At 38.0% G+C, this 22,834-nt stretch overlaps 1 protein-coding gene across 1 annotated transcript in view; it reads right to left on the reverse strand.

The window, feature by feature from the left end:
- LOC109846574 (myosin-7-like) overlaps positions 1-20,607 on the reverse strand; it is a 39,909-nt gene extending 19,302 nt beyond the window's left edge. The window contains exons 1-13 of the mRNA XM_020415822.1: positions 20,252-20,607; positions 12,605-12,730; positions 11,991-12,134; positions 11,592-11,737; positions 11,348-11,504; positions 11,142-11,200; positions 10,877-11,036; positions 9,902-10,051; positions 9,663-9,799; positions 9,430-9,576; positions 9,238-9,339; positions 807-864; positions 585-686 (exon numbers count right to left, since the gene is read on the reverse strand). Coding sequence (XP_020271411.1) covers positions 585-686; positions 807-864; positions 9,238-9,339; positions 9,430-9,576; positions 9,663-9,799; positions 9,902-10,051; positions 10,877-11,036; positions 11,142-11,200; positions 11,348-11,504; positions 11,592-11,737; positions 11,991-12,134; positions 12,605-12,730; positions 20,252-20,254 — 1,491 coding nt within the window. The 5' untranslated portion in view covers positions 20,255-20,607. The remainder of the gene's footprint in view (positions 1-584; positions 687-806; positions 865-9,237; positions 9,340-9,429; positions 9,577-9,662; positions 9,800-9,901; positions 10,052-10,876; positions 11,037-11,141; positions 11,201-11,347; positions 11,505-11,591; positions 11,738-11,990; positions 12,135-12,604; positions 12,731-20,251) is intronic.

Below are 22,834 nucleotides of genomic sequence, written 5' to 3' on the forward strand. Positions count from 1 at the left end.
GTTAGGGTTTTGAAGAGAGAAACGGCTAGGGTTAGGGTTGTGGCTCTGATACCATGAAGAAATAGAGAATAGAAGTGAGGCTCAAAAAGCTTTTTTTTATTGATAATAGGTTGGGCTTATATAGAGCCTTACATGACACTTTTACACATAAGACCCTGATATTACATATATCTCAACATTTTAAATATAGCACCAAAGTGGTTATCTTAAAGGAGCTAGTATATTAAAATTTATAACTATAAGCTAGCATTGTCTTATAAGTCATAATAACTAATTTCATTTAATCAAATGTTATTGCGAACTTTTTAACTGTGCATAACTTATAAAAAATTAATGTTAACCAATTACCTAATTATTACAATAAAAAAGAAAAATATTTGACAATAATTCAAAAACATAAAGCCATGTGAAAATATGCAAAAGGAAAGGAGAAATACGACAGTGACAAATACGCTTATAACACCTCTGCATGTGCTTCCTAACTAAAATCTGAAATTATATATGAAATAAGAAATAGATAAGAAGAAAAAATAATAGTTCATATATTGTTTCAATATATACAAAAAATTGAACAGGAAACAAACCTTTTCAATGAGATCAAGAATATCCTGATTATCCACAAACTCAATATAACTCCAATCGATTTCTTCTTTTGTATACTCTTCTTGTTCCAGTTTAAAAACATGCTGTTTCCAAAAAAGGCATAAAAAAAAGTCAGAATTCCATTCCGAAGGATACTCTTCAATAACATTTGCAAGAACTACATTATGCAAGCTGCAAAACAAAAAAGGAAAGAAAAAAATGACCTGATTAAAATGTTGCTGTAGTTTTTCATTTGTCAAATTGATACAAAATTGCTCAAAGCTGCAAAACCAAACACCATAGATTAATAAACTTATTACCTAACGACCTTAGACATACACCAAAAAGTAAGATAATGTCAGTCAACTCAAAGTGGCTTAACAGAGATCCATGCCAATTTATAATTCGCAAGTACCAGAACTGCAACAAATGTGATGGTTCATCATTATCATTATCATCATCATCATTATCATCATCTAAGACTTTTCTATCAAACCAGAGATCAGATATGACACGCAACTCTGTTCTAAGATGGCTTCACTAAAAAGATCCAAGGACCTTCAGTTCAATCATCTGAGTGGTGCCAAACCAAGGAAGAGGAAAATATGGATAAGAGGGAGCCTTGATATAGAACCCTTGTGATAGAGAACTATTTTATTTTCATGCACTGTAAACCCTGTATAACCAAGTAGCAATTCTCCAAAATTATAATTAAAACAGAGTCTTAAGTAAGGGGCGAGGATGATTAATCGTTTATAGGAAAATTCACATTAAATGGGTGTCAGGTGACCCTCATCCATAGACTCAGGTTTACATAGTAAAACCTGAGTTCCTAATTAAGGCACAAGCTGTTCCTCATTGAAGGTTGTTCACCCCTCAAAAAACTATGTCGGGCCACAAAATCGACAATCCTCACAAATCATCATGATCTTCATACTATAGGATCAAAATGTAATGCCCAGTATTAACTCTTCCCTTTGGGATACCCCTTGAAACTACCCAATATGGGAAATCCTATCTCATATATCTTAACATGTAAATCGCTCTGAGCAAAGCCAATCTCCAAGACATGCTAGTCGTTATTAACTCCATCTGTTTAAAATAATTAGAAGTTCAGAAATGGTTGTATGATGTTAGAATGCTCAGTATTCAATTAACTTTGGGTTGTTGCACATACCCCCCTGAAGTTTGTTTATCTTACAAAGCCCCCTTAAACTTTGGGTGTCTCATAAAATCACCCTGAACTCCACCTTATCTCACCTAACTCCCTTTGTCTATAATTTACAAATAACTAAAATATCTTTGAGAGAACATATTCCAAATTGTCACTTGTCATTTACAGGCAACAGATCCTCTCTCGTAAATTTTGGATTTTTTTCTTCTCAAGAAAAATTTAGTTATTTGCAAACTACAATATAGGGGGGAGGGGATAAAAGTTCAAAGTTCAGGGGATTTTTGTGAGACGCAGATCTAGGGGGTTATATGAGATAAACAAAGTTCATGAGAGGTTATATGCAACAACCCCAAAGTTAGGGGCTTTCGTGAAATTAACCCAATAAATTCTCCTAAAACATTTTACCAAAATCTTATCTTAGGTTTTAAGGTCCTACAAGGAACTTCTACATGCTCCTAGTTTCTGGAATCATCAGTCACGAATGACTAGTGAAATGATCTGGATGTACTTTAATTAGGAAACTATCCTCAAGTTACTTTTACAAGTTTGTTTTGCTTTAGCAATCACTGCAACATATTCGATTTTGGACCTAGCAAATATGTCACCAAACAAAAAGCTCAGTGATGCAGGACAATCGTGAACCCTCCATGTAAAGTGATTAGTATTTATTAGAATCTTTTTTTGTAGGATTTTATTTTATTCTATGCAATCTTCTTTTTAGTTAGGATTTCTTTAGGATTTAATTTTGAAATCGCTTTCTATTTTAACTAGGATTTTATTTGATTGCATCTTTTAGTTTTGTTAGGTTTGGATTTGATTAGGATTTTTACTTATTTCCTTAATTATTTAGTTGCTTTCTTATCCTTTAAATAAGAGATGTAATCCGGGGATAGATATTGATGAATAAAAAAATTGAGTTTGAGAATTTTCTCTTGAGCATGTGAGATGTTCTTTGGCATGTGATTTGTCTTATATTAGGGTGTGAAGCTCTTGGGTGTGAAGCCCCTAGAAATGAGGCCTAGCTATTTATTTAAAATTTCTCCACTTTCAATCCTAGCCATCCAATCTCAACCACAAGTCAAAAAATAGTTAATGTTCACGGATGAACAGTGTTCGCCATAGCCTTGAGATCCAACACCATTTGACTCCGATGATGCCACAATCCTTCGAACCGATTGCGTACTCGAATAACGACCCTTGCTTGAGTATCGCCATCGCTGACTCTCATCCGATTGTCCCTTAAAGAATTATCATCTCTCGCCGCCAAGATCTTACAACACGACTCTAGAATATTATTGACGATTAAAAAATCTACCGTCTCCCCCTTCTAGATCACGTTCAGATTTGAACACTCACCAAAATTCACAGTATCGAGAATCTCATGCTTTCCCATCGGATCCAGATTGGCACCGAAGGCAACAACTTCGGGAGACGTCTACATTCGGATAGGAGCCCCTGCCCCGACCCCATTATTTGGTATCAGAGCCGAACGATCCACAGTTATTAGGGGTTAAATATTGATACCTCCTTCACAAGGGTATGATTTTACCCTAGCCTACTTTTATGGATTTGATGGATATGAGCAGCCTGATGAACTTGACTTATGAATTTTCAATATAGAAGATATATTTTCTATCTATGATATGTCAAAACTAGAAATGTGTTTATATGCTGAGTGTAGGCTAAAGAGAGAGGCAAAATATTAGTGGTATAGAAACTATTATCATCTAAACATCCGTTCGTGGACAACTATGAAAGCTCTTTTGGAGAGGAGATACTCTAATCCACCATGTAGAAGATATTGTTATAGGGGAGTAAAATCTGGTTTCTCGATGGAGATTTGTATTAATCGAATGTTTGTTACAAATCAAGGAATCCAAAAGTTACAACAGAAGCGGAGAGAAGACCCTCCTTGTTTAACGTGGGTTCTTCGATAGCGATAGGACGCCTCCCTCGAATGCTTGCGTCGAGTTTGCTTCCCTTGAACGATACGATTGAAGTTGCGGTTGAGCTTAGTACGCAGTAGAAAATCTTGTGTGATTGAGTTCGATTATAGCCGAGCTTGATGAGTACCAATGCCAAATGTTTAGAGAAGGCCAATATGCAAGAGTTTGCAAAGAGCCAAGAGTCTCAAACCTGAGAGTTCAGATTGAGTTTACTTCAACAATCCAGGCAAAAAGCTAGGAAAGTTCTACCAAACAAGCCAATGAAGGTCTCTGTTTGAAGAGCTTTGAGAATGTCAAGCTTCTCCTTGAGAATATTGCCAGCCGAACCCCTTTCATGTTGGCAAATGGGTCCTATAAATAGGCAATGGATAGCATGAGCCATCCATTGATTTATGGAATATGACCACTAATAGGAGTAATGAGTAGCATACTCCCCCTATAGCTATGGCCCTATGGGATGTCATCATTATAAGGATGATAGGAGTCATGACTCATTATTCAGGACGTGGGAAGTGGGTGGGCCTACTCCCATAAGCTAGCAATCGCTTGTACTATTCAGGCGAGGCAGACAGGCTTACAGGCGAGCTTGAGAGCTGCTTGAACATTCAGGCGAGCTTGTAGGCGTGCTTGGCGAATAGGCGGGGTCGGCTGGTGGGCCCCTCGAGCATGTGAGTCGGTGTTTGTTAACAAGCTGAGTTCGTGCGGACGAATTCACTGCATACGAGCTTGACTCGTGCGGGCGAGCAAGATGTTCAAGCGAGGTCGAGCTCGTGCTGACGAGATCGATAATCAGGCGAGTTTGACACATGCTGGCGAGTCAAGCAAGCAGGCGAAGTTTGGCACATGTAGGTGAGCCAAACAAATAGGCGAGGTTTGGCTCGTGCAGGCGAGCCAAACAAACAAGTGAGCATGGCTTGGCCTCAGGCGAGCATGGCTTGGCCTCAGACGAGCTTGACTTATGCTGGCAAGTCGAGCATACAGGCGAGCTTTTGCTTGACCTCTTGAATGCAGACAAGCTTGACTTGTGCTGACAAGTTAAGCAATGCATGCGAGCTTTGGCTTGCAGGCGAGTTTTGGTCTGCAGGTGAGCTCTACTTGGCCTCTTGAATGCAAGCGAGCTTGACTTGTGCTGACAAGTTAAGCAATGCATGCGAGCTTTGGCTCAGGCGAGCAAAGCGTGTTGGCAAGCTTTGGCTTGTAGGCGAGCCCCGCTTGGCCTTTTGCTTTTTTTGAGCACGCAGCCGAGCTCTAATGGGCGAGGTTTGAGCTCTCTTGTGTAAAGATAATTTTTATTGCCTACAATTGTTTCTCTTTAAATTCTGAAGCAAAACCAATACAAATTCCTCAACCCCGGTCACATGTGGATCTTCAATCAAAATTTGATTTCAATCCAGATCTGAAGCCTCAACTTGAGTCAGACGAGAAAGCAGAGCAAGATTAAAATTTTAACCAAGAATCAAAGCGCGAGTTTGAGCGTGACGCAGAATCATATCTAGATAAAAAATCAAAACAGAGTGCGAGCCTGAACTACAGCCGCAAGAAGCAAATCAAAAGATAGATCCAACGCCCAAGCTTAAAGAAGAGTTTGAACAAAAAATAAGGCAGCGGATCGATCTAACGCTTGAGCTTGAATCAACCCCAGAGCTCAAGTCAAGCCTAGAATCTGAAGTTAAGTTTGATATGATATGCAAATTTCAAGATAATCTGGTTATTGAGTTCGTTATTCCATACCCTCCACCACCAACTCAATATCAGGTTTTACAGCTTATCTTAAAGATCTTCCAATCTACAATAGAATTCTTCTCACCAATCAAGTCAAACATTATGCTTTCTCATTATAAAACTCAAGATCAAGTTTCTTCAAATAAGGAGAGATTTGATGCAGGACAATCGTGGACCCTCCATGTAATGCGGTTTAGGATTTATTAAAATTTTTTTTGGTAGGATTTTATTTTATTCTATGTAATCTTCTTTATAGTTAGGATTTCTTTAGGATTTGATTTTGAAATCTCTTTCTATTTTAGCTAGGATTTTATTTGATTGCATCTGTTAGTTTTGCTAGTTTTGATTTGATTAGGATTTTTAATTACTTCATTAAGTGTTTAATTACTTTCTTATCCTTTAAATAAGAGATGTAATCCTCCATGAGGAATAGATATTAATGAATAAAAAAATTGAGTTTGAGAATTCTCCCTTGAGCATATGAGGTGTTTTTTAGCATGTGATTTGTCTTTTATTAGGGTGTGAAGCCCCTAAGTGTGAGGCCTATCTATTTATCTAAAAATTCTCCACTTTCAATCCTAGTCATCCAATCTCAACCACAAGTCAAAAAATATTGCTCACGGATGAACAACACATGCCGTAGCATCGAGATACGACACCATTCATCTTCGATGATGCTACAATCCTTCGAATCCAATTGTGTACCCTAACGGCGATCTCCGCTTGAGTATCGCCTAATATTTTAAAAATAGGCTGATTTTATCAATTTATTGCTGATATATAGGGTTTGGGTCATGACCAAAATTCACAGTATCGAGAATCTCCTACTTTCCCATCGGATCCGAATTGGCACCAAATGTAACAAATTCGGAAGCTATCAATTTTCGGATCGGAGCCCCTGCCCTGATCCCCATCATTTGGTATCAGAACTGAAGGATCCACAGTAATCAGGGGTCAAATACCACTACCTCCTTCAGAAGGGTATGATTTTAATCCTCTTAAATTTGATACCCTAGCCTACTTTTATGGATTTTATGGATATGAGGAGCCTTATAAATTTGACGTCTGGATTTTTAATATAGAAGATATATTTTTCATCTATAATATGTCAGAATCGAAAATGCATTTATATGCTAAGTGTAGGCTAAAGAGAGAGGAAAAATATTAGTGATATAGAAACTATTATTATTCAAACATCCGTTTGTGGATAACTATGAAAGCTCTTTTGGAGAGGAGGTATTCTAGTCCACCATCTAGAAAATATTGTTTCTCTTTAAATTCTAAAGTAAAACCAACACAAATTCCTCAACCCTGGTCAGATGTGGATCTTCAATCAAAATTTGATATCAATCCAGATCTGAAGCCTTAACTTGAGTCAGACGAGAAAGCAGAGCAAAATTAAAATTTTAACTAAGAATCAAAGTACAAGTCTGAGCGTGACCTAGAATCAGATGTAGATCAAAAGATCAATACAGAGTGCGAGCCTAAACTATAGCCGCAAGAAGCAAATCAAAAGATGGATCTGAAACATAAGCTTAAAGAAGAGTTAGAACAAAAAATAAGGCAGCAGGTCGATCTAACGCTCAAGCTTGAATCAAATCTAGAGCTCAAGTCAAGCCTAGAATCCGATGTTAACTTCGATATACGGTGTAAATTTCAAGATAATCTGGTTATTGAGTTCGTTATTCCATATCCTCCACCGCCAACTCAATATCGGATTTTACCGCTCATCTTCCAATCTACAATACACTTCTTCTCATCAATCAAGTCAAATATTATGTTTTCTCATTATAAAACTCGAGATCAAGTTTCCTCAAATAAGGGGAGATTTAATGCAGGACAATTGTGGACCCTCCATGTAATGCAATTAGGATTTATTAGAATCTTTTTTGTGATAGGATTTTAATTTATTCTATGTAATCCTGTTTATAGTTAGGATTTCTTTAGGATTTGATTTTGAAATCTCTTTCTATTTTAGCTAGAATTGTATTTGATTGCATCTTTTAGTTTTGTTAGGTTTTGATTTGATTAGAATTTTTATTTACTTCCTTAAGTGTTTAGTTGTTTTCTTATCCTTTAAATAAGAGATGTAATCCTCCATGAGGGATAGATATTAATGAATAAAAAAATTAAGTTTGAGAATTCTCTCTTGAGCATATGAGGTGTTCTTTAGCATGTGATTTGTCTTTTATTGGGGTGTGAAGCCCCTAGGTGTAAGGCCTAGCTATCTATCTAAAATTTCTCCACTTTCAATCCTAACCATCCGATCTCAACCACAAGTAAAAAAAAGTATTGTTCACGTATGAGCAGCACCCACCGCAACCTCGAGATCCGACATCATTCGTCTTCGATGATGCTATAATCCTTCGAATCCGATTGCGTACCATAACAGCTCCAATCGTCCCTTAATGAGTTATGATCTCTCGCTGATAAGGTCTTACAATACGTCTCTAGATAGTTATCGACGACTGAAAAATCTACCGTCTCCCCCTTCCAGAACACGTTCAGATTCAAGCACCCACCAAAATTCATAGTATTAAAAATCTCGTGCTTTCCCATCGGATTCGGGTTCGCACCAAAGGCAACAAATTCGGAAGCAATCTACTTTCGAATCGGAGCCCCCACCCAAAATAATATGAAGAAATGATGTAAATCAGGTATTGGCCCCCAGTGGAATCATATGCTCTTCAGGGATCCAACTCGTACCGCATGCAAGACTTCCAGAGCAATTTCACCACATTCAAAGAAAAAGTGAAGGCTTGCTCATATTCTTACCACCATTGAACAATGATCCCACATTGTAGGGTAAATTCCTAACACCATAGGCTTTTATGGAGGATCGATATTATAAGTTGTAATCTCCTTACACTAGTAGTGGATGACTAACTATACATAATTACGTATTGAGGACAAAGTCTCGTGGTGCATGTTCTTGATGGTATAGAATTGGATGAGGAGTTTATAGATAGGATAAATAGCAAGGTGGGGAGAAGCATTGCTAAAGTATTTGGATTCACAGAAGAACAAAAGTCAAATTTCTGAATGCATCTTAAGCTAAACAGTGAGAAAATGAGATATATTGATGATTAAGAAATACCTCAGAGTACCCATTTTCAATATTTAGGATAATTATCTATCAAGATGGTAATTTCTGACAAAAATATAGCTTATATAATCAACATGGATGGTTAAAGTGGAGAAATGCTTCTGGAGTTATTTGCTGTTATGGTTAAAGAACAATTGTACTTAGGATAGAGTGGGGAATAATCAATTGAGATATGCAGCTGATACAAATTAATTAAGCATGTAATTGGATCTTAGCTAATGAGCAACGACGATCAGATGTCGACCTAAAAGAAAATGGATGGAGGCAATTAAAAGTATATGATAGTGCCAATTTATCCACAGAATGGTTGTTAGAAAAGCTTAATTGATAAAAGATTCATGTAACCAAATCCAAAAGTTTGGATAAAGCTTTGTTGTCATTGTCGTCATTGTTTTTATTTTTATTTTTATCTTTATTTATTTTTTGTTGCTGTTCGATCGCAAAAACACACCTAACTCTATTAGGGATATCAACCAGAACATATCAACTAGTCTACCATGATTTGTACCCCAACTTAAAATGTTATAGTAAGCTAGTTAAAGCAATCGTGTTGTACGCGCTATGCTATACAATGAAAAGAAAAAACCTAAACTCAAGAACATCAAAAAGGCAAAACAAGCTTCAAATCCATCACAACACATGCTAAAGAAATGTACAGAAAGATCTTGACAGTTGTAATGACACACAAAAGCGTACCAGTTAAGCACCTGTTTGTCTTGAAACTTTCGAAGCCATATATATCGAGAACTCCAATCAATTGTTTTGAATCAGGATCTTGACCGATAGAATTATTGATCTTATTTACAAGCCTGCAAGTATTAGCGCAAAAATGAATAACATGAAAAACTAAAAATAATCATCAATGCAGTTAAGTTACATGAGAATACTAGAACAGTTACCAGTCAAACAACCGAGAATATACAGTTTTAGCCAAGGCATCTCTGCTGAGCACAGCAGCTTCTGGATCAAGGCTTTTTGTTATGTTCTCATCACGTGTTACCATGATGCGCTTGCATAAAGAATCTTCAAGTGCCTTCACATTGCACCTGGGAGTTTAATAAAAAAATTTGTTAATAAGAATATCCAGTTTTATATGAGAGTATTAGCGTTCATCAGGAAAATTCTTATATACATGAAAAGATCAGCAGCAGTTTGTAGATGGAACCGAGACTTGTCATCTTTTGGCTCTGATGAATCTTCTTCCTGTCCCTCGGCAAATTCAACATTTCCTAAATGAAGAATAGCAGCAACAACACGGAAAATGGAATCCTGAATGAACAGAATACCAAACAAAGTATGGCTGAGGTAGATAACTTGCTGAATCAGAGAAATGAAGGTCTCTCCCATGTTATAACAACATCAGATGTTTACCTGTTCATCAGAACTGATTCCGACTATATCCATGGCCCTTCTAGTTTCCAGGTATTCTTTTGCATCATCTATGCTTTCAAGCTCATAGCAATTGGTCTGATTAAGATAATGGAATGTCCTTGGATTTTCCAATTTGTATTTTTGAGTGACCTGATAAATGCGAACACATAGTTCACTTATATGAATACAGCAGCCATCTTCTTCCATTATATTAGAGTAAAATATCTCATCATAGTGCGTATTGATGCAGGATATGCAGATAACCGCTTCAAACACTTTAGAAGCAAGTTATTTTTGGTAGTTTCGTAGCTCATGAGACTTCCTGGGGTTATCGGTTATGCATAACAGTGAAACATGCAATTCATACCACCTATTCATTAGTATTTCCCACTGGGACCCTTTGATTCCTTTAAAAGCATTAGAAATTAGCACCATTCTATTTGCATTCAATAGCCATAATCAAACAAGCTGAGAGGTATGACACGGCAACTGGCACGAGCAGACAATTTTATGGATACAATTAACCATACTTAAAAGACAATAGAGTACTGTAATTTAGATAGTCATAAAGATACAGAGAAATCACAAGTTGATAGATGCCTATAAAGTAACAATTTCATTTTTGGCTTGATCCTATAGTAAACTTTGCACAAAGTCTGCTTCAGATGCTTTGGCATCAGGCATCAGAAAGCGGCACAAGCTAAGGCACATAGTACATTAGTAAAATTACATGATAATTAATAAAATTCTTCATTCTTATTTCAAATGTGTGCAATTCACATGATTATCTGCCAATGTCAATGCAATACTACTGCAGTTTCGTTATTATCTAATTGTGCATGCTTTATTTCATGGAGCATAGGATATCCTAGTCACTAATCAGAATGCAGAGGAATGAAATCTATTACGAGGATAAGAAAGATTCAAAGTCATTCTACATTTTTGCTGTCCGAAAACATTTTTAAGATGCAATACCTCTGATGGTGCAGCACAAAGCATGTAAAAGCAGTGATAGTTTCTCTCAGGATCAGAGAGTTGGCAGACGCGAGACCTCTCAAGTAGGTATGTTCTGATTGCAGCACCTGAAATCTTTCCCCTCTGATCGAACTGAATCTCGACGAACTTGCCAAAACGGCTAACAAATTTTGCATATAATTCAGGATTAACATCATCATTCAAAAAGACTGAATGAAAGTATATGTTGAAATGTAAATTGAAAAAACAGCAAAACTTTTTCTACCTCGAATTGTTGTTTCTAACAGTCTTTGCATTTCCAAATGCTTCAAGAACAGGATTGGACTGAAAAAAGACCAAAAAACAGGCTCACATCAAAATTTTATAGGAAGAGGATACAAGAGATCACAGATTAATGATCAAAAGAAATGGATAGTTTGATCGTACTAGAAAGGAAAAAAAGAATAAAAAAGAAGTGGAAAACTACCCCACCTCTAACACTTGCTGCTCCACCGTCCGCCCTTCAGCTGCAACTGTCCCTCCCATGTGAGCAAGATACGTCATAAGCATCTTGGTACTTTCTGTTTTACCTGCACCACTCTCTCCGCTTACTAGAATAGATTGGCTTATCCCCTCATTTCTCATTAGTCTGCAATCACGAAAGAGACAAAGACATCCAAGTGATGCTGATAGATACCTCCAGCACTTCATGTATTCCCATAAAATTATAGAGTACCTGTATGCAGCATCTGCAACAGCAAAAGGATGTGGGTCGAGATCACCAAGTGGAATCCCTTTGTATTTTTCCATGAGCTGAGGGTCATAGAGATGAGGCAGTCTACGGAATGGGTTCACAGCAATCAATATACTTCCAGTATAAGTCTGGAGCAGTAAAATTCATTTGTTACTGAAATACTCAAGAACACAAAACTGTAACAAACAAGAAATAGAAAAACAGAGGAGCACTGCAGCAAGCACAATTTCTGCCAAGAGCAAGGCTTTCTTCAGAACAAAAGATAAACACCAACAAGATGATGTGGATGTGGACAAGTTTGTCTTCTAAAGATAAGAAGAATATATGGGTAGTAAAGGGATCCTAAACCAGCAGCCAGCTCATTCATCAGATTATACTCACATAAATTTGATTCACGTCATATCTTGACTTTAAGTTCTGTAAAACTCCAGGTTCGTGGAGATAAGCCAGCTTTGTCATATCATCAACCCCACAAGACGGCGCATCAGGATCCTTAGGATAGACGCTAGACACTTTAACTGTGACCTGCAGTGCCAGGAACAACTCTCAGCCAACAGTTTCGATTTCTAAAGGAGAACATCAACAGATAGTAATATAATTCCAGGCAATTCTGTTTATGGTTCAACCATTGTTTAAAAATCGTAAGTATAGCTAGCACCTAGCTGGTTTCCAAAAAAGGGAAAATCTTTGAAAGGATTGATTCACGTTTGATAAAGCAAGTTATGATTTTGAATTAAGATGATAGCATAAATAGCCATTATAAAAATTAACAAACTGGCGTATCAACTCAGCAGTCGCAGAAAAAAAAATCCAAAGTACACAAGCAACATCCAATATTAATAATAGAGCATCTTCTTCTGCGAAAGAGATGAGATGAGTGTAGCAATCTAACAGTATTTACTGCCTGCTCTTAGTTATATGATACTCAAATTTAACAGTAATTGTGCCTGCTCTTAGTTGTATGATACTCAAGAACCTTAATTAGAAACACTCACTGTTTCTCCAGAACTACAGCTGATCTTAATATCATCCTCATCAACTTCCAAGACTTCCCCATCTATCCAAGCTACTTCGGGATGCTCAGCCCAAACTTGAGATCCTACTGCAATGCTATGAGAAGCCTGTGAAACAAGAAATTCCAATAGGGTTACAACATTTGCTAAGAAAGAAAAGGATGCAGCTAAAGCAGATACAAACAAGCATTTTCTGTTGAAACAGTAGAATAATATTTTCTGTTGAAACAGTAGAATAATATTTTCTGTAAAAAGAAGGATAATAAAAACTTGAACGTGTAATGTATCCTACAATAACAAATCATACACTGCGACACTTTTGGGACTCTCAGCACGAGAAGACCTTAATCAATGAGACCGTATTGTACTTGCATGCTACTACTATATTTGGAATAAACGGGATGATAGCGTATTTCAAGATAAACCCAGACATGAAAAGACACTCTTCATCACCTGGTTGCATGATCACCTTCTTTTTTGTATGATAACTTTGCCCAACATGGACTAGATCGCCGTCACAGAGCTGTTGCGCGCTTTTGCGGAAGCGTGCTCGCACACCGAACGAGTCCGTAAGCACGGGAGAAGATAAATAAACCTAACTCGGGTACAATCCAACAAATATGACAAGCCAATCACAAACACAGATATTTTACGTGGTTCGGTAATTTGCCTACGTCCACGGGTGCGGCACAAATAATTTTTTATTTATCACAAAAAATTATAAATTAAGAGAGAAGATCTCAAGCTTGAGATCTCTCCAAACAATAACAGTGTTTTAACTTAAAACACTGTTCAATCGCTCTCTTAATTACTCAACTTCCCCAAATAAATATCACCAACCCCTTCTCTACAATTAATGAGAACAGGGACAGGGGAATCAAAAATCGCAGAAAGGAAACCGCTGCTGCCGCTTCTTTTTCTTCTGCTCCGCTCAGCTCGCGCTCGAGAACGAGGGTTTCCCTTTTATAGGGAAACCCTAGGACGAGCCTCTCCTCCAGCTGGCGTGTGCGCTCCAGCTAGCATCCACTCACGAGGGGGCGAATACATCACGAGCGGGCGAGCTCTCAACCATCACCTACATGCGAGCTTGATCTCGCCTCCTAATTTCGCTTGCGAGTTCGTCGCCTGTCCCAATTCCGCCCGTCCAACCCTTGCCTACAAGCGAGTTCGTCGTCGCCTCTTAACAAAGGTGCGTTCGTTCTTCAATTCTCAACCTCGTCCATCATTTGATAAATCTTAAATTTTGGACGAACACCAGAAGAACATCGCAAACGCCAAGTCAGGCCCAAAACAGCTGCACCATTATACAATGGTTGCCTACATACCCTCTGACTAGGATCAAGCTAATCGTAGTTCTGCCAAATGGCCGCCAATGACCTCAACAATTATGAATGTGTAACAAGTTTTGACAATGATCAAACTTGTTGCTTGGAACCATTTTTATGAGCATATCCGCCGGATTATCCTTCGTGTGGATCTTCACTATCTCCACATCTCCATCTTCAAGAACATCCCGAATGAAGTGATAACGAACGTCAATGTGCTTCGTTCTCGTATGAAAAACCTGATTCTTCGCCAAATAGATAGCACTCATGCTATCACAATGAATAATGACGGAGCGCTGCGATATACCAAGTTCCTCCAAAAGTCCTCGAAGCCAAATGGTCTCCTTCACAGCCTCCGTAATCGCCATATATTCTGCCTCCGTCGTAGACAAAGTCACCGTAGACTGTAAGGTGCATCTCCAACACACCGGTGCACGGGTCAACGTGAACACATACCCCGTCGTAGATCGACGTTTATCTAAATCTCCAGTATAATCCGAATCAACATAGCCAATACACAACTGCTCACCTCTAGTGTCCCGCTCATAAACCAAATCAACATTGAGCGTACCTCGAATGTACCTCAAAATCCATCTCACGGCGTCCCAATGACCCACTCATAGATCGTGCATGTATCTCGAAACCATGTTCACCGCATGTGATAAATCCGGCCTCGTACATACCATCGCGTACATTAAGCTTCTAACTGCGCTCGCATATGGAGTCTTCGACATCAACTCTCTATCTTCAACTGTCTTTGGTGAAAGATCAGCTGAAAGCTTCAAATGGGCTCCCAGAGGTATACTAACAGACTTCGTTTCCATGCTAACATTAAATCGCTGTAGAACCTTCTTCAAATAAGTCACCTGAGTCAAACGAAATCTGCCATTTGCTTTGTCTCTGCCGATCTCCATTCCCAAAATGCGCTTAACCTCGCTCAAATCCTTTATCTCAAACTCATTTGAAAGCTGTGCCTTCAACTCATCTATAACGGAGCTAGAAATAAAGGCAACCAATATGTCATCGATATAAAGTAACAAATAAATATACACACCTCCTTTTAACTTGCGATAGTACACGGAAGGATCAAACTGGCTCCGAATGTACGATTGACTGATCATGAAACTATCAAATTACCTATACAACTGTCGAGGAGATTGCTTCAAACCGTATAGCGATTTCTTCAACTTGCAAACTAATTTATCCTTCCCTGCAGTTCGGAATCCCAATGGCTGAGTCATATAAATTTCTTCATCAAGATCACCATGAAGAAATATCGTCTTCACATCTAACTGATCTAACTTCAAACCATACTGTGTCATCAAAGCTAGCAAAATCAAAATCGAAGAGTGCTTCACCACCGGAGAGAAAACCTCATTATAGTCAATACATTCCTCCTGTGCATAGTCCTTCGCAACCAACCTAGATTTGAACATCAATGGAGTGCCCTCAATGCCCTCCTTCTTCGTGTATACCCACTTGCAACCAATCGTCTTCCGCCTCTTTGGAAGCTGAACAAGCTCTCATGTATCGTTCTTGTGAAGAGACTTTATCTCCTCATTCATAGCTACCTACCACGAATCAGCCTCCGAACTCTGCTCGACCTCTCTGAATGTAGTAGGTATCAACTCATCGATACTTTCCACCGGAAGTGCATACGTAACTACTGTGTCGATATACCGTGCTGGAGTCCGTATGTCTCTCCTTTGTCTCCGAACCGTAATCGAATCCTGAATCTGAGCCGTCGGTCCCTGATCCTGCACATATGTACTCGTATCCTTCTCGTCGTCGCCGTGCCCGCCTGGCGTCACCTCGGTTGGCACTCTAATGGATACTGTACCATCTGGATAATGTGGAGCTGCATCGATTTCCACCACCTGCGATATCTCCTCCGTCGGATAGCTCTCCACCTAATGAGAGCTGGAAAGCTTCAAGATAGAAACCTCACCGAACGTGACGTCCCTACTCAGCACAATCTTCTTATCAACTAGATCCCATAGCTTGTATCCCTTGATATCACGCTTGAATCCTACAAATATGACCTTCCTAGCTCGATGTTTCAATTTATCTGTTCTTACATAATAAAATACAGGACACCCAAATACCTTGAGCTGGTCGTAGTCGTGTGCTGCCTTTCCTGACCTCATCTCTATAGGGGTCTTCTCCTTAATTATAGATGAAGGCAGCCTGTTAATGAGGTGGCTCACATATGATAATACCTCAGCCCAAAAGATCTTCTCCAAACCACTCTACGATAATAAGCATCGGACCTTCTCCAGTAAATACCGATCCAGCCTCTCTGTCATCCCATTCTGCTACGGTGTATGACTCACTCTGAAGTGTCTCTCTATGTCCTCGTCTCGATATAGCTGCTAAAAGGGATCAGAAGTATACTCACCACCATTGTCTGATCGTAACGTCTTGACCTTTCTCCCAGTCTATAGTTCCAATCTCTTCTTTCACTCCACAAACAAATCTAGCACTTCATTCTTATGCTTCATGGTGTACACCCAATAACGCCTAGAATAGTCATCTACAAAAATGACGAACCAATGTCAACACCAAGTGATGTAGTCTTGGTGGGACCCCAAACGTCTGTGTGTACGTAGTCCAGGATGCCCCTCGTCCTACGGATGACAGTCCTGAACTTCACCTTCCTCTTCTTGTCAAGAACACAATGCTCACAGAACTCAATCTTTCCACTCTTGGCTCCCTTCAATAGCCCTTGCTTGCACAAAGCCTGCAGTGACTTTTCTCCTGTGTGTCCTAACCTGTAGTGCCAAAATCTGCTCATGTCCGCCTCTGAAATAGCTGAAGCTACCTGACCATCCTCGGTGCTCCCTTTCAAATAATATAAGTTTCGATTGCGGACTCCCTTCATCCCCACCAAAGATTTCTTAGTAACCTTTGCTACAGCATTATCAAAGGTCACCTTGAATCCTTTCGCCTCCAAAGCTCCAACTGAGATAAGATTCTTCTTCAGTTGAGGAATGAATCTCACCTCCTTCAATTCACGGACTACTCCATCGTGCATCCGAATCCGCACGGTACCTATCCCACAAATATCACAGGATTGATCATTCCCCATGACTGTAACACCCCCATCGAGTCTCTCAAATGATACAAACAAATCTCGTCTAGGGTTCACATGATATGTAGCGTCAGAATCTAACATCCAATCTGATGCATCCAAATGATTCACCTCTGGAGTAATCAAAAGAGAAAAGTTCGAATCAACAAAATCATTGTCGCTAGTAACATTCACCTCATTTGCCTTCTAGCCCTTCTTTTTATCATTCTCCTTCTCCTTAAGCTTCGGACAGTCTCTCTTCCAATGTCCGTGTTCCTTGCAGAACGCACACTGGTTCTTAGCTAACTGGTGATGGCCTCTAGACTTTGACCTTCCTCTATTGTCACCTCTCGGATATGGACTTCTACCTCTTGTCGACAAGGCCTCTTCTGAAGTACTAGTGTGGGAAGTCTCATTATCCTTCCTCCTCAGATCATAATTCGTTAAAGCGTTAGTAACTTCACTATAGCTGATAGAAGATCTTTCATTTAACAGAGTGAGCACGAAAGTATCATACTTCTCATCCGGTAAGAAGCCCAACAAAATAATCGTCTTGTACTCATCCAATAACTTCTCATTAACATTCATCAAGCCCGACAATAACTTAGTGTAGATGTTCATATGAGCCGCTAGTGAGGTGTCTCGGGACATCTGAAATCTAAACAATCTTCACACCAAGTACAAGCGGTTCTCAACACTCTTCGTCAGATACTTATTGTTGAGAATCTCCCACATCTTCATTGCAGACGTCATCTCAATCACATCATACTTCAGCTCTTGTTCCAAACAGGACCTGATCACCCCACAAGCGTTCCTATTCATCTTTTCCCATACCGACTCTTCATATTTAGGTGGTCTCTCTTGGACAATGAGGATCTCCTCTAAATTCTGTGCATTGAGTGCGTCCTATACGTCGCTCATCCACAAACCAAAGTTAATTTTACCGTCATATTTTACTACACTAATTTTAGTATTTTAAAAATCAACTTGAACTGTACCCGATATAGTCTTGCTGCTTTCTTCAACTACTTCTCCCATACAAACTCCGAATTACAAAGAAAGATCCAAACTTTGATAGAATTAAAGAGATACCCAATTGAATCCTAAATCGGATTCCAAATTGATCTCCTAACCACACAAGGAAAGCAATATCACCACGACACTCCTCAACGCTATCTCCACCGAAGCCTAGAACTCTAAGAACCAAGTCTCTAAATTGAATCTTCCTCCACCCAATACCAAAACCCTAGATCTCAAATCTAGAGCTTTGATACCAATTGTTGCGCGCCTTTGCGGAAGCGTGCTCACACACTGAACGAGTCCGTAAGCACGGGAGAAGATAAACAAACCTAACTCGAGTACAATCCAACAAATATGACAAGCCAATCACAAACACAGATATTTTACGTGATTCGGTAATTTGGCTACGTCCACGGGAGCGGCACAAATAATTTCTTATTTATCATAAGAAATTACAAATTAAGAGAATATCTCAAGCTTGAGATCTCTCCAAACAATAACAGTATTTTAACTTTGTTCAATCTCTCTTAATTACTCAACTTCCCCAAATAAATCACCAACCCCTTCTCTACAATTAATGAGAATAGGGACAGGGGAATCAAAAATCAAAGGAAAACGAGGGTTTCCCTTTTATAGGAAACCCCTAGGGCGAGCCTCTCCTCCAGCTGGCATCCAATATTACAAGCGAGCTCGATCTCGGTGGTGCGCTCCAGCTAGCATCCACTCATGAGGGGGCGAATACATCACGAGCAAGCGAGCTCGTGATCACACAGGCAAGCTCTCAACCATCACCTACAGGCGAGCTTGATCTCGCCTCCTAATTTCGCCTGCGAGTTCATCGTCTGCCCCAATTCCGCCCGTCCAACCCTCACCTACAGGCGAGTTCGTCGTCGCCTCTTAACAAAGGTGCGTTCGTTCATCAGGAGCGGCATGACACTTTGATTCAGAAATCTAGATTACTTTGTTTTGTCTTTTAGTTGCATCTTCTTAGCTCCTCTTTCTGTACATCTCTCTTTTCTCCCCCATTCTCTTCGTGTAACGTACTCTAGTCAATAATTTTTATTTGACATCTTGCCCAGGTTAGCCAATAAGAAATCCTATGGAAACAATGATGTAGAGAAGAGTAAACGGCCAATGTGTACCATATCCTATAAATATAGGAGAGTTTGACTTGTTTTATTGTCTACTATGCATTATTGCCAAAGTCTTCGCAAGTTATTGTCACGCCCAGGGCCCACGGGCCCATTGGCGCATGCAAGCCGTGAGATCCACCAAGAGCAACTCGATGTTGGCTTAAATCTACCGCCAAAATGCTAGCACTAGTTGTTCTTAAGTATTGGGTTTTTTTCTATTTAAATCACTAATAATTTTTCACACTAGTCCATGTGGGACTAAAGTGAGAGTGTCACAATCATCCTACCTTACAAAAATGACGTCCTCGTCGTCACGATATGACATTTGGCACATCTCAGTGTTACTTGTCAGGCGATGCTGATTCTAAAGGTGGCTCCTACGGGTTCTAGAAGTGGCTCCCCCCATATCACACGGTGTAGCACTTAGCCCCGTATAGCACTTAGCTCCGCACTTCCGGCTGGCAACTGCTCTGACCATTTTGTAAGCTCACAGGTCCATTGGGACGTGCAAGCTATGGGACCCACCAAGAGTATCTCGATGTTGGCTTAAATCCACCCCTAAAATACTAGCACTAATTGTTCTTGGACCTTGAGCTTTTCTCTATTTAAACCACTACCAATTCTTCACATTAGTCCACGTGGGACTAAAGTGAGGGTGTCACATTTATACTAGTTTGATCATATAACTGAATATAGAATGTGAAAATAAACTATGTTTCCTATCATAAATCTCACAGTTGGGTGTTACGTTTATGATTGAATAAGATATATTGGACGTCAAAGTTGTCAACAAGATTGGCATCACTCCACCAACCAAAAAAAAAAAAAAAAATCCATTATCGTTTCCCAACCAAAAAAAAAAAAAAAAATCCATTATCGTTTCTTCATTTTGGATAATAGTGGGGCCAGTGCTAAACATTAATAGAGAGCAAACATGTATCGTATCATAATACTTACCAAAAACAGCAACATTGAATGTTGATATTAAACTAAGTGCATAGGACCTCATTTTCAGTTCAAAATGACAATGAAGAAAATGAAACACCCAAAATTAAAAAAAAAAACATAAAGATCCACGTACCATGACGAATCCTGATCCGTTCTTCAAGGAATGTACAAAACCTTAATCACCAATGCAACTGTACAAAATCCCTAAAAAAAATCAATCAATCTCTTATTCCCCTACAATCACCTCCAAAAAATTCGAATCCCTAAGTATCAATGATTTGTTATACTTTCTCTTTCTATTCCTCGTCCTCTGTCTATCTTTCTCTCTCTAATTTTTTGGCGCGAAATGATAATGCGAGGGGAAACAGAGAGAGGAATCCGGAGATTGAAGACGAATAAGAAGAAGAGAGAAATCCTCCGTGTTCTTCGCTCGATCGCGCCTAAAACCCTAACCGATCGAAATCTCCCCTCTCTCTCTCTCTCTCTCTCTCTCCCCCCCTCTCTCTCTCCCTCTCTCTCTCTCTCTCTCTCTCTCTCTCTCTCTCTCTCTCTCCCTATTCGTTTCTGTTCTTCGAATGCGTAGCAGAGAGGAGGAGAAGAGGCACGTAATTGATCGACATTGTTTATTATTTTGGACCCATAAATGACGATAATAGCCCTCCCATGAACAAGGGAAGTGTTTTAACGGGCCGATGCAATTCGATTGGCTGGTAGGGGGTACTTTGGGGAATTGCATGACCGTGCATTTTGATATAAGACTGTTACTAAATTAAATGGGGATTGATTAAAGTTTTAGCTAGAACTGTTTATTAAAAGGAGTTTTAAGGTGGTGTTTTCATCTCCCCTTAATTTGCAAACTTATTATTAGTGTTGTTGCGCACATATTATTTTGATATTATGATTTAATAAATACCCATTTAAAATGACCGTACGCCAACATCATTTTTTGATTGAAAACTAATAAAGTAATGAAAACGATCTTTTCTAACGGCAAATTTTGTTCAGTCAATAAAAAGATAAATATCATATTATAAATAATTTGGTTCCAACCAGGAAAGAAAATAAGTCACCCAAACACGAAATGATCCAATTTACTATCAAATTGTTCGAATTACAAGATCTTCTACAAAGCGAGTACAACTCAACATTACAAAGTATACCAACATATTGAGAACAATTGTAGCCCTCTCCTTTTTTTTTTGCTTATTTTTTTTTCACATGCAAGCAAATATATTTATTTTATTCAACATTTACCACATAAAAGAAAACTTAGTATAATATACCCATCTTAACTGCATTATGCTTTAAATTATTAAAAAGTTATATAAAGTAAGGCAAAGAGCTTCTTTTTTCCCTTTTTGCTCCTGCAATTCTGCCTTGATTACACGAAAATACTAATGAAGGAAACAACATCCTAAATTTAACTATTCATTGTCTCTGAAATGTTTGACTTATAACAAAATCTTAATGTAATATTCAATTCGATAGATTGGCTAGCCAACATTTATTGAGAAAGCCTTTGATGCCTAAACAAAGAAACATAACTTGTAACAATATACAATAAATCCATACAATCAATTATTAGAGGTTAAAGGCCACTAAAAAAACAAAACAATACAACACAAAACAATTCAAAAGAAAGCAAATCAAAAAAATAAAAAACACTTCGTGTTTTATCATGGATGATCGACATCATATTAGCTAAACTGCATGCCCTAAAAAACACTTCGTGTTTTATCATGGATGATCGACACCATATTAGCTAAACTGCATGTCCTAACATTTAGATGTAACATTTTTTCCCGGTTTGTACATTCATGTCATCAATTGGCTCTTTTTCAATAACAAAATATAATGTATATTTATATTTTAAATACATGTATATATCATATCATACTCTCTTTAAAAGTATGAGTTCGGGAAAATATTTTCATGGTTAATATTTCCCTTAATTTTTTGAATATTACGTTGTTATCCTAATCTATTCTAATTATCCTATCTTTTTTGAAATGGTAATTAAATGATTTATCTTATTCATAATGAAACTTAACATGTTATTAGATAAAGGACATATGTTTGATATAATTCAAATCCTTTACTTATTTTAGTTCGCAAATAGATCTAAAAAACATGTGCTAGTCAGCACCTAAAAGTTTTTGAACTTTGTAAAAAATATCCTCTAAGTTTTTTAAATTGTAAAAAACATCCCTATAAATTCAAAATTTTATTAAAACATCTTAAAAAATTATAAATTTTACTTATTTCAATTTAGTAAGAAATCTAAAAAACATATGCTAGCTAGTAACTCAATGTTTTTTAACTTTGGAGAAAATATCTTGTAAGTTTTAAAAAGTACAGAAACACCCCTAAAAATTCAAAATTTATAAAAAACACATTAAATATTTTAAACATATAAACACATTAAAAACCGACAAATAACACAAAAAATCCAAAATTTATGGAATTTGCAATAAACACTCTGAACTTTTTACAAATTATAAATAAATCTCTCAAAATTATAAAATTTATAAAAACCCTGATAATTTCCAACTTAACAGTACATTAAAAATATGGGAATTATAAATATCCTTTATATAATTTATAATTTAAGAAAGCACCCTTAAAGTTTAAAAAATTACAAACAAACCCTCAAAATTCAAATTTTATAAAAAAACACCTTGAGAATTTCAAACTCATTAGTAAATTAAAAACATAG

This window comes from Asparagus officinalis, chromosome 7 (genome assembly GCF_001876935.1).
Source record: "Asparagus officinalis chromosome 7, Aspof.V1, whole genome shotgun sequence".
NCBI classification, from domain to species: domain Eukaryota; kingdom Viridiplantae; phylum Streptophyta; class Magnoliopsida; order Asparagales; family Asparagaceae; genus Asparagus; species Asparagus officinalis.